This window comes from Coffea arabica, chromosome 4c (genome assembly GCF_036785885.1).
Source record: "Coffea arabica cultivar ET-39 chromosome 4c, Coffea Arabica ET-39 HiFi, whole genome shotgun sequence".
NCBI classification, from domain to species: domain Eukaryota; kingdom Viridiplantae; phylum Streptophyta; class Magnoliopsida; order Gentianales; family Rubiaceae; genus Coffea; species Coffea arabica.
In genome coordinates this window covers 17,185,007-17,199,393 of record NC_092316.1, presented here as the reverse complement: position 1 = coordinate 17,199,393, position 14,387 = coordinate 17,185,007, and the positions used below count along the sequence as shown (strand labels likewise).

At 39.3% G+C, this 14,387-nt stretch overlaps 2 protein-coding genes across 3 annotated transcripts; both read left to right on the top strand.

Moving 5' to 3' along the window:
* The first annotated feature begins 227 nt into the window (after nucleotides 1-227).
* Nucleotides 228-6,197, top strand: LOC140005315 (uncharacterized). 2 transcript variants are annotated; one of them, XM_072046154.1, is made up of 2 exons: nucleotides 228-580; nucleotides 4,653-6,197. In XM_072046154.1, exon 2 carries the CDS (start codon nucleotides 4,868-4,870, stop codon nucleotides 6,152-6,154), a length of 1,287 nt encoding a protein of 428 aa, XP_071902255.1. In that variant the 5' UTR covers nucleotides 228-580; nucleotides 4,653-4,867; the 3' UTR covers nucleotides 6,155-6,197. The 2 variants fall into 2 exon arrangements, with proteins under 2 accessions (XP_071902255.1, XP_071902256.1); XM_072046155.1 differs by lacking the exon at nucleotides 228-580 and adding an exon at nucleotides 1,145-1,923.
* Nucleotides 6,198-6,520: 323 nt separating this feature from the next.
* Nucleotides 6,521-13,844, top strand: LOC113739068 (uncharacterized). Its single transcript, XM_072044853.1, has 2 exons — nucleotides 6,521-10,029; nucleotides 10,336-13,844. The coding sequence occupies exons 1-2, from the start codon at nucleotides 6,521-6,523 to the stop codon at nucleotides 13,814-13,816; spliced, it is 6,990 nt and encodes a 2,329-aa protein (XP_071900954.1). The 3' UTR covers nucleotides 13,817-13,844.
* Nucleotides 13,845-14,387: the final 543 nt, after the last annotated feature.

Here is a 14,387-nt window from a genome sequence, read left to right as displayed (position 1 = left end):
TTGAATTCCAATAAATTTTTTTTTAGCCTTTGTTTTATTTAACATATTCAATATGTAGACACCAAATTTTTGTCAAATTTTGTGTTTTCTCGAATAATTTGTATTTGATGAGCAATTTATTTTATTGCATTTTTTTTAAGTGTATTTTTTTGTCTCATTTTTGTAGATTTATCCTTAAAAAAAAAAAAAAAATCATTTGACAAAGACCCCTTGGTTCCCTCCTTATTCTCGGGGGACAGAAAAAAGGAGCGGCGCTTTTGGGGGCTCAAAAAAAAAAAGGACAGAAACATGACTCCCTCAATTCACTCTCTCGAGACACACACACGAGGAAAATCAGAGAAGAAAAGAAAGAAAAACTAACTCCACTCGGACTCTTCACTGGGGGTTCTCTCTGGAAAAATCGGAGAAGCCACACAAAAAAAAAAAAGAAAAAAAAACACTCCAAGCCAATACATCTCTCGGACCTTTCTTTGCTCCCAACAGACAAAGCCATAAAAGAAGAAAGGGAACTAGCGGTCAGACCATTGGAATTTAGGAATTCCACCACAAAGCTCAATCAAGTGACTGCACTATCCTAGAGGTATTTTTTTCTTTTTCTTTTTTTTCGTTTTGTTTTTCACATTAAATTCATATTTAATTGCTTATTTTCTCCTGTTTTTGCTGCTTTGCATTGTTGTTGTTGGATTGTTAAAAAATTGGAAATGGCATGAACCAGATTAAGGAAAAGGAAATGTTTCTTGTGAATGCATGTTAATTGTTTGAAAAATTGCCAAAATGAAAAAAATGAATTTTAGGGACTGTTTTGCCTTAATGTAGTCTTTTATGGTTACTTACTTGTCAAACTAAGATGATAGTTGTATTGTAGAAGTTATAAGGAGGGTTTTGGCATAATTTTTATGATTTTTGGTGAAGGTTTGAGGGTTTTAAAAAATAAAAACTGAACTGATTTCTTGGCATTTTGACCACTTTCGGCTCATTTTTTATAAAAACTAAATCCGGAAATGGAATCTATGCGAAAAATCGAGTGAGGGAGTGTATTTTGGTGAAATTCGGTGACCGGAGAGATCGCCGGCGACCACCGGCGACGGCGGTCCGGTGGCGGCGGCGCCACCGGCAGCCGCCATGGCCGCCAGCTGAAGCTGAAGCTTCGGCTGGCCGAAGAAGAAAGAAGAAACGAGAGAAAGAAGAAAGAAAAGAAAAGAGAGAAAAAAAAAAAAGAATTTGGGCTGATGTTTATTTTTCTGATGGGCCCAGAGTTAGTTTTGGTTGGGTTTTGAAAATGGGTTTTGGTTTATTTTTCTTTTGGGTTTCTGTTGGGCTAAGAGATTGGAGCCCATATATTTTGGTCGGGTTTGAGTGATAAAAGACGGGCTGGCCTGTGTGTTTGGTCTTGGATTTTCGGCTGGGCTTAGGTAGCATCCGGCCCAAATAAATAAAAATGATGGCCCAGTGGCCTGATTTGTTAAGGAATAAGAAAACATTTTAGCATATCAGTCCCTGTGCTTTCAAGTATTTTTCACTGTGGCCCAGAACATTTTAAATTCCTTTCAACTCGGTCCTTAAATTAATTGCACTTTGATCCCTGAATTTTATCTTTCATTTAATTTTGCCCCCTAAACTTTGGAAAAATATAATTTTTATCCCCAAAAGTTTTTTTTTGATTTTTGCAATTCAGTCCCTGATGAATTTTGACTCTCTTTATTATGATTGTTTCTTTTCTTTAATAACTAATTATGCTACTTTTGAATATACTTAACTTGTAATTTTTAGATTTGCTTAAATTTCTTTATGTTTGACATGTTAAGGTGAATTTGGTACTTTTATTATTTTCTTTTTCAATTAAATTGGTGCCATGATCCTTTTGTTCATTGTGAGTATAATTAGGACAATTTGACTCCATTTAGTCACCACTTCAAACGGGAGGTACTCCTATTTTATTATTTCAATGTCAATTACGTGCTCCTATGTGCTCCTATGTGTTCCTATGTGTTTATATATTTTATATGTTTTATTTATTGCATTTAAATGTTCATTTAAATTTTCTTATATTATATTTGTTTAGCTAATTTTTATAATGATTCGAGAGACATCTAGATACCTCAAAATGTAATAGATAGGATAACTAATTTTATTTTGTCATATTTTTCCCATTTTAGATTGTAGTTAGATTTCCCCGATGTAATAGATAGGTTGCGTGTTTATGTGGCTTATGTGTTATGTGTTTTATCCGCTTTTCTTAGGATTTTGGCATCTAGATATTATGTTTACGTGTTATGTGCTACGTGCTCTTACGTGTTTATTTGTTTTAATTTATGTTTTATTTGTTTCACTATGAATTGTTAATGCATGACGTCACCACACTAGTCCAACGCTAGTTGTGGCTTTTCCCTCTATTTACTTGCTAGTCCAACGCTAGTAAGGATTTTTAGAAATGGGCTAGTCCAACGCTAGACCCTTTAGGTCATCTTGCGCTAGAATCATCTTTGTGCGTTATTCACTACATTTTCATGCATACTTTCATTTTTAGGATTTTTTCTCATTTGCATGATATTCCCTATTTTATTATCCCCTACCCGCTATAGGTGCTAATCATGTCATTTAGAATTGCATCCCATTTAAGCTAGTTCATTTGCTTGTTCATGTTAGGATAATTATTTTTTCAAACATGGGAAATGGGTGATTATAACTTTCTAGTTTAAATACCCTATTAATCCATGTATAAGAAAATTATGTCACGAATTTTTTTTGCCTCCCGTACCCTTTATGTTGCATTCCCTTTTTCTTTGATCATTTATATATATGTATATAATTTAATTTCTTTTCTTTTATTTTCTTTTCTTTTTCATCATTTGCATCCTTGTGACACCTTCGAGGATTTATTTTGACCTTCGCAATTAATGCGATTGGTTCAATTAAACCCTTGAATGAACATGTTGTCCCTTGCGATATTTTTTAGATTTGCATTCATATAGAAAACATCCAAATGTGATAAATTAAGGGTTAGATTAGGAAAATTTTGACTAAACCTCCCAACTAGCTTAGACTAGGTTGAAAGGGTGCCTTAGATTTGAGTTAATCGAATCTTTGCCTTCCCTTTCTTCAACCGTGACTCCCGAATCCATTTTCTCTTGTTTTCAAAGACCTGGAGTTGTCAAAAAGGGTTTTATTTTGTTTTACTTTATTTTTTGGGTGACTTGGTACACCAAAACTCCATACCAAGTGGCGACTCCTGTTTTTTCTTAAAAACCCTTTTAGACTAAATTTTGGACCCAAATTGTCGCATTCTTTTTAAGTCCCATTCTAGGTCCCTTTTAACTTGTTTAAAAATAAAATCATATCTTTTATAAACCTCACACTTTATTTTTCTTTTCCATCGCGAAAATGGGGCGCGACAACTTGGCGACTCCACTGGGGAAGTAAGAGAGTCCAAGCACTTGGTTTAGTCGTCTTTTCTCTTTTTAACCCTTATATTTATCATATTTGGATGTTTAGGTTGCATTTTTCTCTTTTAGGATATTTTGCATTTCACCCTCGTATTCGTTTATCGTTCCTCGTATATGTGATGAATGATTTATTTATTTACTTTTGTTTATTTACTTATATGTATCGCGCTTTGCATTTGGGGGTGGGGAATATTACCCTAGAGTTTCGCATTGGTTCTCGATCCCTCCCCTCCAAAATGAGCACTGGCATACGTGCATACGTTTTATTTTTTATCCCTTATTTATTTTTCTTTTAGTGGCTTGTCACGCCACTCCACCCTATTAGGATTTTAGGCGACCCACTTGGACATGTGATCGTATCACGACGTGTGCGTAGCATGATCCGAGGGGTCACTCGATCTTCCGCTTTAAACTTTAGGTTGATGACCTATTAGTTTTTAGTCGAAAGTTGAGGATTCTTTTTAGATTCGCCCAGACGGGTAGCCGTAACACGACGTGTGCGTAGCAACGTCTGGGGAATCGCTCAAGCCACCGACAAGGAACCTTGGGAGTGATGACCTTTGGTTTCTAAGTCTGAAGGCTCGGGGACCTATGACTTATCAAGTCTAGATGCATTAGTGAACCCTAACCTCATGCATCCATTTTAACTTGCCTAGGGTAGAGTCGACCTTGCCCTATTAGGGACACTATTCACGAGGGGAGGGGTCCAACCCCTTTCCTCTTTTTATTGCTTTATTTCCTTGTGTTGATTTCGTTGCTACAATGTGTTATGTGTATTTATCTGTCTAAACTAACTTTTCTTGGTTTTTGTGTCCCCATTGCATTCACAAACCCTTAGCAAATAAGAGGTCTGGCATGACCTTCTTTTAGAAGCCTACCCTTGTAGATAGGTTATCGCACGTTTGAAAATTGTGATGCATTTTGTTCATGAATTCATAATGTTATACCATTTTAGGCTTACCCTGGCAAACAAAGGGCTCCTTAGGTCACGTCTCATTTCAAATCGCATTTTTCCCTGCTTTGATAAGAATGGCATCATGCATAAGCCTTAGAAAGGGAATGCCTCTTAGGGAATCCCACATTAGGGACAGGCCAACCTAAATCCCATGGGTATTTAACCCAATTTTTGGGATTTGCACGTTTAAATTCCTGTTAACCAGAGAAATGGGACCTGTAGGTAAGGTATTTAACTCCGGTTTTGGTTTCTAGATGGAAAGCCCTCGCCGAGTGCAACAGATGTTAGTAGTGCCGCCAGAGGTACAAAGATGGCCCACGTTACTCTCACCCAATGAGGTTAACCAAATAGCCGATCGATTAGGACACATCGGGGATTTCAAGAATATTAAGTCCGATGGATATTTGGTAGAAGCTTTGGTGCATCTATGGGACCCCACTTGTTCTGCCTTTAGATTTGGAAAAGGGAGATGACCATAACGATTGAGGAAGTCGCCGGATTTCTCAATTTGCCGATTCAAGGAACTGCCGTGGTATTGCCGCTAGTATCTAACAAAGCTGAATTTTGCCGTTTCACTGGGTTAAAGGAATCAGTACTACAAGGGGCAGACCAAAATATAGAGGCGAAGTTCTTATTTGATCGATTTGCGCTAAGAGATGGTTTTGAGAGGCATCGAGGGGACTTCTCGTTTACTTCCAAGGAAACGTGGAATCGAAAGAGAGTCTGTGTATACGGTTTAGTCATGACGGGAACCTTCTTTTTTCCTAGAAAAGATAAAAAGATAGCCTTCAAGCTCACTAGAATCCTGTATGACTTGTTTCTTGGAATTAATGATAGGCCGTGTTCCATTATTCCTACCATTTTGGCCGACATCTTCATAGCCTGCACTACCTGTCAGAAAGGGAAAAAGTTTTTTTGTGGTTCAAATTTGATCTTACATATATGGGGAATGGAGCATTTCATGAGACGACCGGCTATTTCATCAAGTCTACCAATGTTCGCATACAACTGGATAACCACACATCACAAGAGGATTAATAGAGACAGTCTGCCGTGCAATGCATCTGAGTTTGTGGATTTCTTGAAGAACGTGACTGATCAAAATATTAGATGGGTGTTGGATTGGACCGATTGTACTAAACCCATTCTTCGCACCCAGGCATCCGAATTCATTCTCTTACTGGGTACTCAAGGGATTACTGCCTACGCCCCAAAAAGGTTTCTCAGACAATTAGGGCGTACCCAAGAAATACCACCCGTGCTTGACATGAGCGAAGTCACCATTATTTTTAACTGGGGAATGTGCCCAAATCAAATCCCTATGAAAGATCGGATTATTGACGCTTGGGTGACGCTATCTGATGACGTGAGTTTTAGATACATCCCAGAGCTCAAGCAAAAGGGTTTGACGACTTCACAATACGAAGACTGGGTAGGAGGATCCGCTGCGCAAGAAATTCAAGATGAGCCATTTGAGGAGGTGAAAAAGTTGAAAGCCATTATCGAAGCAAAGGATAAGGAAATTCTGCAGTTAAGTAAGTCTGCCGAAGCATATAAAGGGATGGCCGAGCAAAGCAAGCAATTGTATGAAAATGAACGAGGAAGGCGTCAAGAGCTGAAAAGGAAATGTGCAGAATTATATGACCAAACTGAATGTGTTAGAATTCCATATGCTAGGGAAACAAAGGACTCTGTATTAGATAGGTTCAGAAGTTTTGGCAATCTTGTACGGAATCGTCTTCGTGACATGATGTAAATATTGGCAAGTTTATCAATGAAAATGATTTTTCTTTTGCTCTCATTTTGGATTATTGTCAAAAACAGGTTTGTATTACGGGTCCCATTTCGAAGGTGTTGCATCATGCTAGGCCTACCCTTGGCACAAAAAGGGCTCCCCCATAGGACATGCATCCGAATTATTTAAATATTTACTAATTCGTATTTTTTTTTTCTTTTCTTTTCTTTCTTTTTCTTTTTCTTGAATAAATTACAGCAATTTGACAGAAAATTCAATTCTAAATCAGTTTCTTTTCTCCACTATCAGGTATTTTTCACAATTGCTACCCAAAGAAGCCCCATCATCACCAGGTCCCGAAGTAGAGCCTTGAGACAGTCTGTAAACATGAGTTCAGCGCCTGAAGCTTCGGAAAGATCTGCTATGGTTACATCACCGGACTTCACAGCATTGGGAGCTCAGTTAAATGAGGTACTTGGCAAGTTCAATGAGTTAAGTGCTGAAATGGCCGCACAAAGGCGTGTAATTGATCAGCTGGTCGCTAGCAACAATGGTGGTGGGGTCCCAAACGACCAAGAACCTATCGATAATCACCCACCTGCACTAGACTATCAACCACTCCATACATCCAATACCCAAACACCTTTCTTTCCTCCTTGCGCTAACCCACTTGAAAATACCTTCACCCGACTAAATTCAGATTTTTCCTATATGCATCCGAATTATGTATTGGTGAACCCAACCAGTAGTCAAATCCCTCAAACCCATCCACAAACCAATCTGAACATTCCCCCCAACCCTCAGGGACCCCACCACCATACTGCAGAGCCTTTTGTACTGGATACTGGATCTCAAGGGAAGGCGGCGATGGAAGAACAACCTACACCCATTGATAAAGATTTGTTAAGAAGATTGGACCGATTCGATGATTTTATGAGAAAGAATCAAGGGTTGAGCAGGCATGGTGGTTTGGACTACGATGAATTATGTCTTTTCCCAGATATTCAGCTACCGTTGGGATTCAAAACCCCTAAATTTAGCAAGTATGATGGAACTGGAAATCCTAAGACGCACCTCAAAATGTTTGCCAACAAGTTAGGTAAACCTATGGATGACGAGAGTTTGCCTATGCGTCTATTTCCGGAAAGTTTGGAGGGAGATGCTCTAGATTGGTATTCAAATTTGAAATCTGAAGAGGTCAAAACCTGGTTGGATCTATCAACTGCTTTTGTGAAGCAGTATGAATTTAACTGTGAGTTGGCACCAACACGAACCACACTGGAGGGTACGAAAAGAAAGCCGTCGGAAGATCACAAGACCTACGCAAAACGGTGGAGAAAGTTAGCTGCCAAAGTGGAGCCTCCTATGACTGAGGAGGAGATTGTTCGTACTTTCATCAAGACTCACGATCCACCCTATTTTGAAGAGATCTTTCGCATGACTGGAAGTCCATTTGCTGCTATCATTAACAAATTGGAGGAGTATGATGAATTTGTCAAAGCAGGAAAGATTGTTAATGTGTCTGCATTAAAGTTGCAATTAGATGCTCTACAAAATCAAAGCAACAATGGGAAAAAACCCCCATTCAAGAAGAAAGAAGGAGAAACTGCTTTTATATGGGATCAGGGCCCGTCTTTCAGACCCACAAACCATCCCACCTATTCTTTTCCTTACCCGTATTACACCAATCCTCAACCAGTCTACCACACCACTACCCAATTCCATCATTCTCGACCAAATCATTTGAATACCTCGCCCTTACCTCCAACTCCACAACCTGTTTTTCAAAATCACTCTCGTCCCATTTATCATTCCAGACCAACCCTGCAAAACAATAACCCTTCTCAAAATCCTTTGCAAACCAGTGGAATTCAAACTCAGAGGCAATTTCGAACCTTCACCAACTTGGGCCGACCTATTGATCAGTTGTATGAGCAATTAAAAGCAACTGGAAAAATTGGCACTGTTCCTCCCAAAATCTATCCTAGAGGTCCTCCTGCTGGTTATGATCCGCATGTAATCTGTGCTTATCATTCTGGAAGTCCAGGTCATACCACTGGCAATTGTTGGGCTTTAAAACATAAAATTCAGGACATGATTGACTCTGGAGACATCCTTCTCAGAAGAAAAGGAGAGCAGGGACCGAATGTTAGTAAGAATCCTCTTCCTGAGCATGGGAGCACTGTGGGGGTTATCATCGCTGATGAAGATTTTGTCGACCCCAGTCAGTACATTGTAGATGAAACTGAAGTATTTGGCGTGATGGAGACTGACCATGTGGAGATGAGGAAACTACTGTCTGTTAAAGAGTCCATAACTAAGGATAGTACTGAGGAAAAATTAAAATCTTTTGTGTTTGAGAAAGAAGAGCCATTTATGGTAGAAGGAGGGCCCTCCGAGGTTGACAATTCTGAGGTTCCTTTTATTTTGGATCTTCCTTCTTTTGAATGGGATATATCAGAGCCTGCCATTCTCGAATTTCCAGAGCAAATGCCTGTCAATAACTTGCAAGAGGTACCATGGAACTACGAGGAGCCCAGTCTGTTAATTGGGGGTAAAGATTGTTTGAAGGAAGATATATCTACTATTACTAGATCTGGAAAAATTGTGGGAAACTCCGATATTGATGTTCAATCCAGGGCCAAAGTTAAATCTCCGACACCCAAGCCTCGTGTGTCTGAAAATGAAGCTGTAGATTTTCTGAAAATGCTGAAAAGAAGCGAGTACAAAATAGTGGAGCAGTTGGATAGGATGCCTGCTCAGATTTCTTTTCTGAATCTTCTCTTGACTTCCGAGCTGCACAGAGAAGCATTGCTCAAAATTCTGAACGAAGCTCAAGTCCCTAAAGATATTCCGGTGGATAAATTTTCTAACATCGTGGGGAATGTACTTGCTGCTAATTATATTACCTTCTCCGATGATGATCTGACTGCAGAAGGGATCGGGCATAACAGAGCTTTGTATATATCGGTCCGTTGCAATGGAAAGCTGTTGCCGAGGGTTTTAGTGGATAATGGGTCAGCGTTGAATATCTGTCCATGGAACACTCTCACCAAGCTTGGATTTTTTGATATTAAACTCCGTCCATCTGCAACTGTGGTTCGAGGATTTGATGGTTCAAGGAGGGAATCTATGGGTGAAGCAGATCTCGTATTGGAGATAGGCCCTGCTCAATTCCAAGTTACTTGCCAAGTCATGGATTTCTCCAGTGTTTACAACATTTTACTTGGAAGACCTTGGATACATGCTTCCAATTCAGTGCCATCTTCTTTGCATCAAATGTTGAGATTTATTGTGAATGATCAGCTCATTACTGTATTTGCTGAGGATGACTGTACCATGATCATTGATGCAAAATTCAAAGGTGAAGACAGAAAAGGGACTCCAATTTCATCTCATCATGTTGCTGACATAGTCTCTGTAGGATGGGCATCTAGGGATAAGTCGTTCACTCAATCAAATTTGCCAGAGGCCAGTATTATGATGGCTAGGGAGATGATCCGAGGCGGATACGAAATAGGAAAAGGTCTTGGGAGGGAATTGCAAGGAATTTTGGAGCCAATAGAGATCCCGACGCAGAAGGATACATTTGGACTGGGATTTCATCCAACTGCTAAGGATAGAAAGGAAATGCAAGCTCGGAAACAAGCCGAAAAGAAGGGCAAGCAAACTGCCTTATATATCCCTCCGCTATATCACATTTTTCCTCGTCCATCGGAGGTGATTATGCCTGAAACGAAGAATCCTGTGGAGGAGATTGAAGTGGACCTGTCTCAGCTATTTGTCGGGGCTACTTGTGAGGAGGAGCCATTAGAGACTGCAGAATTTTTGCCAATTACCGAAGGAGCTATTCAGAACTGGACTGCTGATTATCTTCCCTCTCGAAGGGAATTTCGGTAAATTTAAGGGGATTGTCTTTTGTCTAGATCACATCCAGATAGGACAGTAGTCTGGATCTTTTGTTAAAAGAAATTGCTTTCATCTTTTAAACCTTTATTCTTGTTTCAGTTAATATAACTTGCTTTGTTCAAGAAAATTGCTGAAATGAAAATAAAGGTTTGAGTTAAATATGTCTTCAAATAGCAATCATGTCTGTATATCTATCTTTTTGTGAAGTCTCGATACATTTTGAACTTAATGAAATGAAAGGCTTCTCCAGTATTTGCTATTTGTTTATTACTTATGTTCTATTCTATTTTCAGATGGCCACAAATAAAATCCTTTGACCCTTTGGATGTCACCATTTTGGAATTCGATGGCTGCAATCTCGATATCTCTCATGAGCTTGAAATCATGCAATCTGAAATTCAAAGCGAGAGCGATACCGAGGAAGAATTTGAGTCTATTTCAAGGGATTTAAAACAGTATGAAGAGAAACCCAAACCCAACTTAGAAGAAACAGAAATCATCAATATTGGCACTAAGACGGAGGTTAAAGAAGTTAAAGTCAGCATTCATCTGAATAGGAAACAAAAGGAGGAAATGATTGAATTCTTAATGTTTTTTCAAGATGTGTTCGCATGGTCATACGATGATATGTCAGGGATCTCTACGGACATAGTGGTTCACAGGTTGCCAACCAATCCAAATTTTTTACCTGTAAAACAGAAACCACGTAAATTCAAACCAGAAATGAGTCTCAAAATAAAGGAACAAATTGTGAAGCAGCTCAATGCTAAGATAATCATGGTGTCTCATTATCCCATCTGGTTATCGAATCCTGTGCCAGTGCCTAAGAAATCTGGGGAGGTGCGAGTGTGTGTTGATTACAGAGATCTGAACAAGGCCAGTCCGAAAGACGATTTTCCTTTGCCAAACATTCATATTCTTTTGGACAATACTGCTGGACACGAAATTGAATCTTTTGGTGATTGTTTTGCTGGGTATCATCAAATTTTGATGGCAGAAGAAGACAGAGAGAAAACCTCTTTTATCACCCCATGGGGAACCTTTTGTTATAGAGTGATGCCTTTCGGGTTGAAGAACGCTGGAGCCACCTATCAGAGGACCATGACTACCCTGTTCCATGACATGATTCACAAAGAGATGGAGGTCTATGTGGATGATATCATAATTAAATCCAAGAAGATTGAGGACCATTTGGTTGATTTAAAGAAGTTGTTTGAAAGATTGAGGAAGTATAATTTGAAGTTGAACCCTGCGAAATGTGCTTTTGGAGCTCCGGCTGGTAAATTATTGGGTTTTATTGTTAGTAAAAAGGGTTTAGAGATAGATCCTGCAAAAATAGAAGCAATTCGAGATATGCCCATTCCAAAAAGTCAAAAAGATGTGAAGAGTTTTCTTGGAAAGATCAATTTCATTGGCCGATTCATTGCACAGTTAACCTCTACCTGTGAGCCTTTGTTCAAACTGTTGAAAAAGAATGCGCCGATGGATTGGAATGAAGATTGTCAGCTGGCTTTTGATAAGATCAAGAATTATTTGTTAAATCCTCCGGTCTTAGTGCCACCTCAGCCAGGGAGACCTCTGATTATGTATTTGTCTGTTCGTGATGAGGCTGTCGGATGCGTTCTGGGACAGCATGACGAGTCTGGAAGAAAGGAGCAAGCCATCTACTATCTGAGCAAGAAATTTACAGCATATGAGGCCAACTATTCTTTCCTCGAGAGAAGTTGTTGTGCTTTAGCATGGGCAGCTCAGAAGTTGAGACATTATTTGCTCGGTTATACCACTTACTTGATTTCCCGTTCTGATCCTCTAAAATACCTATTGGAAAAGTCGATGCCCACGGGACGTATGGCTAAGTGGCAAATGATCCTTTCCGAGTTCGATATTGTCTTCACAACACAAAAGGCAGTCAAGGGTCAAGCCATAGCAGATCATTTGGCAGAAAATCCAAGAGATGATGATTACCAGCCGTTGCATACCTACTTTCCTGATGAAGAAATTCTGTTCGTTGGAGCAGTTGAGGACATGAGTGAGCAGTATCCTGGATGGAGGTTATTTTTCGACGGTGCGTCAAACTCTTTTGGAGCTGGAATTGGAGCAGTTTTAGTGTCGCCTGAAGGGAAACATTATCCTGCTACCGCCAAATTACAGTTTCCTTGTACCAACAACATGGCTGAGTATGAAGCCTGTATTTTTGGATTGAAAATGGCATTGGACATGGAAATCAAGGACCTGATAGCATTCAGTGATTCTGATTTACTTGTGCACCAGACGCTTAAACAGTGGGTAACTCGGGATTCAAAAATTATGTTGTATCATTGTAACTTGCTTAGTTTGGCCAGCAAATTCAGGAATTTGGAACTCAGACATATTCCCCGCACTCGTAATGCCTTTGCTGATGCTTTAGCTACTCTGTCTTCAATGATCCAACATCCAGATGAGCTGGTGATTGAACCTATACAGATCCAACTTCAGAATGGGCCAGCGCATTGTCTGGTTACAGAAAGGGTCACTGATGGTCGCTCTTGGTACAAGGATGTTAAGGAATTCATGAAAACGGGATCCTACCCTCCTGATACTGATTCTGTTGCAAAAAGTTTCTTACGCAGAATGTCATCAAGATTCTTCTTGAATGGAGAAGTGCTATACAAGAAAACATCTGATTTGGGCCTTTTGAGATGCATCAATGAAGAGGAAGCCGATTATATGATGAAAGAAATGCATAGTGGGGTCTGTGGGCCACACATGAATGGGCATCTACTGGCTAAGAAGATCATGAGAACAGGATATTTTTGGCTTACCATGGAGCATGACTGTGTAGATTTTGTTAGAAAGTGTGTTAAATGTCAAATGCATGGTGATGTTATACGTGCTCCTCCTACGGAATTGCATAGTATGACTGCTCCATGGCCATGTTCGATCTGGGGAATGGATGTGATCGGAACTATTGATCCTCCTGCTTCAAATGGGCATCGATTCATTTTAGTGGCGATTGAATATTTCACCAAGTGGGTTGAGGCCGCGTCCTATAAGCATGTGACTAAGAAAGTGGTGGCGGATTTTTTGAGAAATAATATCATCTGTCGTTTTGGGGTACCAGAAACGTTGATCACTGATAATGCCAAAAACCTCAACAATGATATGGTGGATGGATTATGTGAACAGTTCAAGATCAAACATCGAAATTCTGCCATTTATAGGCCTCAGATGAATGGAGCCGTTGAAGCCGCAAATAAAAATTTGAAAAAGATCATTCGTAAGATGACTGAAGCACACCGGGATTGGCATGAGAAGCTGCCTTACGCATTGATGGCCTACAGAACTACCATCAGAACTTCTACTGGTGCAACTCCTTACTCTCTTATGTATGGGATGGAAGCAGTACTACCTGCAGAAGTTGAAATTCCTTCCTTGCGCATTCTGATGGAAGCTCAGATAGAAGAAGCTGAATGGGTCAGAGAACGTCAAGAGCAGTTGTCTCTGATTGATGAAAAGAGGTTGAATGCCGTGTGTCATGGACAATGTTATCAGCAACGAATGGCTCGGGCTTACAACAAAAAAGTCAAACCCCGTTTGTTTGAAGTTGGAGATAAGGTTTTGAAACGGATTCTTCCAATGCAAGATGAGGCTAAAGGGAAGTTTGCTCCCAATTGGCAAGGACCATTCATTGTTAAGAAAGTGCTATCCGGAGGAGCACTTATTCTTATGGAAATGGACGGACAAGTTTTTCCCCAACCAATCAATGCAGACATGTGCAAAAAGTTTTTCATTTGAAAAAAAAAAAAAAAAAAGAAGAAGAAAAAAAAAAAAGAAAAAAATCTCTTAAAAAAAAAAAAAATACTGCGAGAGATGGATTTCAGGCATGATTCCTCTCATTTTTCCATTTCAATATACTATCCCTAATTTTCCTTCTTTCCTTTTGACTCTTCATAACCATTTTCCTTTTCGCTTGGCTGTCCCTTAAGATCACTAACCCCATATTGGGGCAATTTGTTTCTAAAAAAAAAAAAAAAAAAAAAAAAAAAAAAGAAAATAGAAAAAAATATAGGAAAAGAGAGAGAGAAAATAGAGATTCTGTCAGAATTAAACTGGGGCAAATTTTATCTCTTTCTCACCCTAGATCGGGGTAAGTTTTGAAAGAATGCTATCTCAAATGATTGCAAACCCATCATATGATCCGCTGTCAAGCCTTTCAAGCCTTAACCTTTCCTTTGCTACTCTATCCGATCCTAATCACAAGAACTAAAATTGCCGAATTTCGTCTTTTGCAGTACTTTGAAAAAAAAAAAAAAAAAAAGTTTCAACTGGCAAATGATGTAAATACAAACTTTTCTGAAACATGTCA

Excerpts from the sequence above, each read along its gene's own strand:
- LOC140005315 (XM_072046154.1), top strand. The coding sequence starts at position 4,868 with ATGACCATAACGATTGAGGAAGTCGCCGGATTTCTCAATTTGCCGATT.
- LOC113739068 (XM_072044853.1), top strand. The coding sequence starts at position 6,521 with ATGAGTTCAGCGCCTGAAGCTTCGGAAAGATCTGCTATGGTTACATCA. Across the intron at positions 10,030-10,335 it reads CCCTCTCGAAGGGAATTTCG|ATGGCCACAAATAAAATCCT; the intron begins GTAAATTTAAGG and ends TTCTATTTTCAG.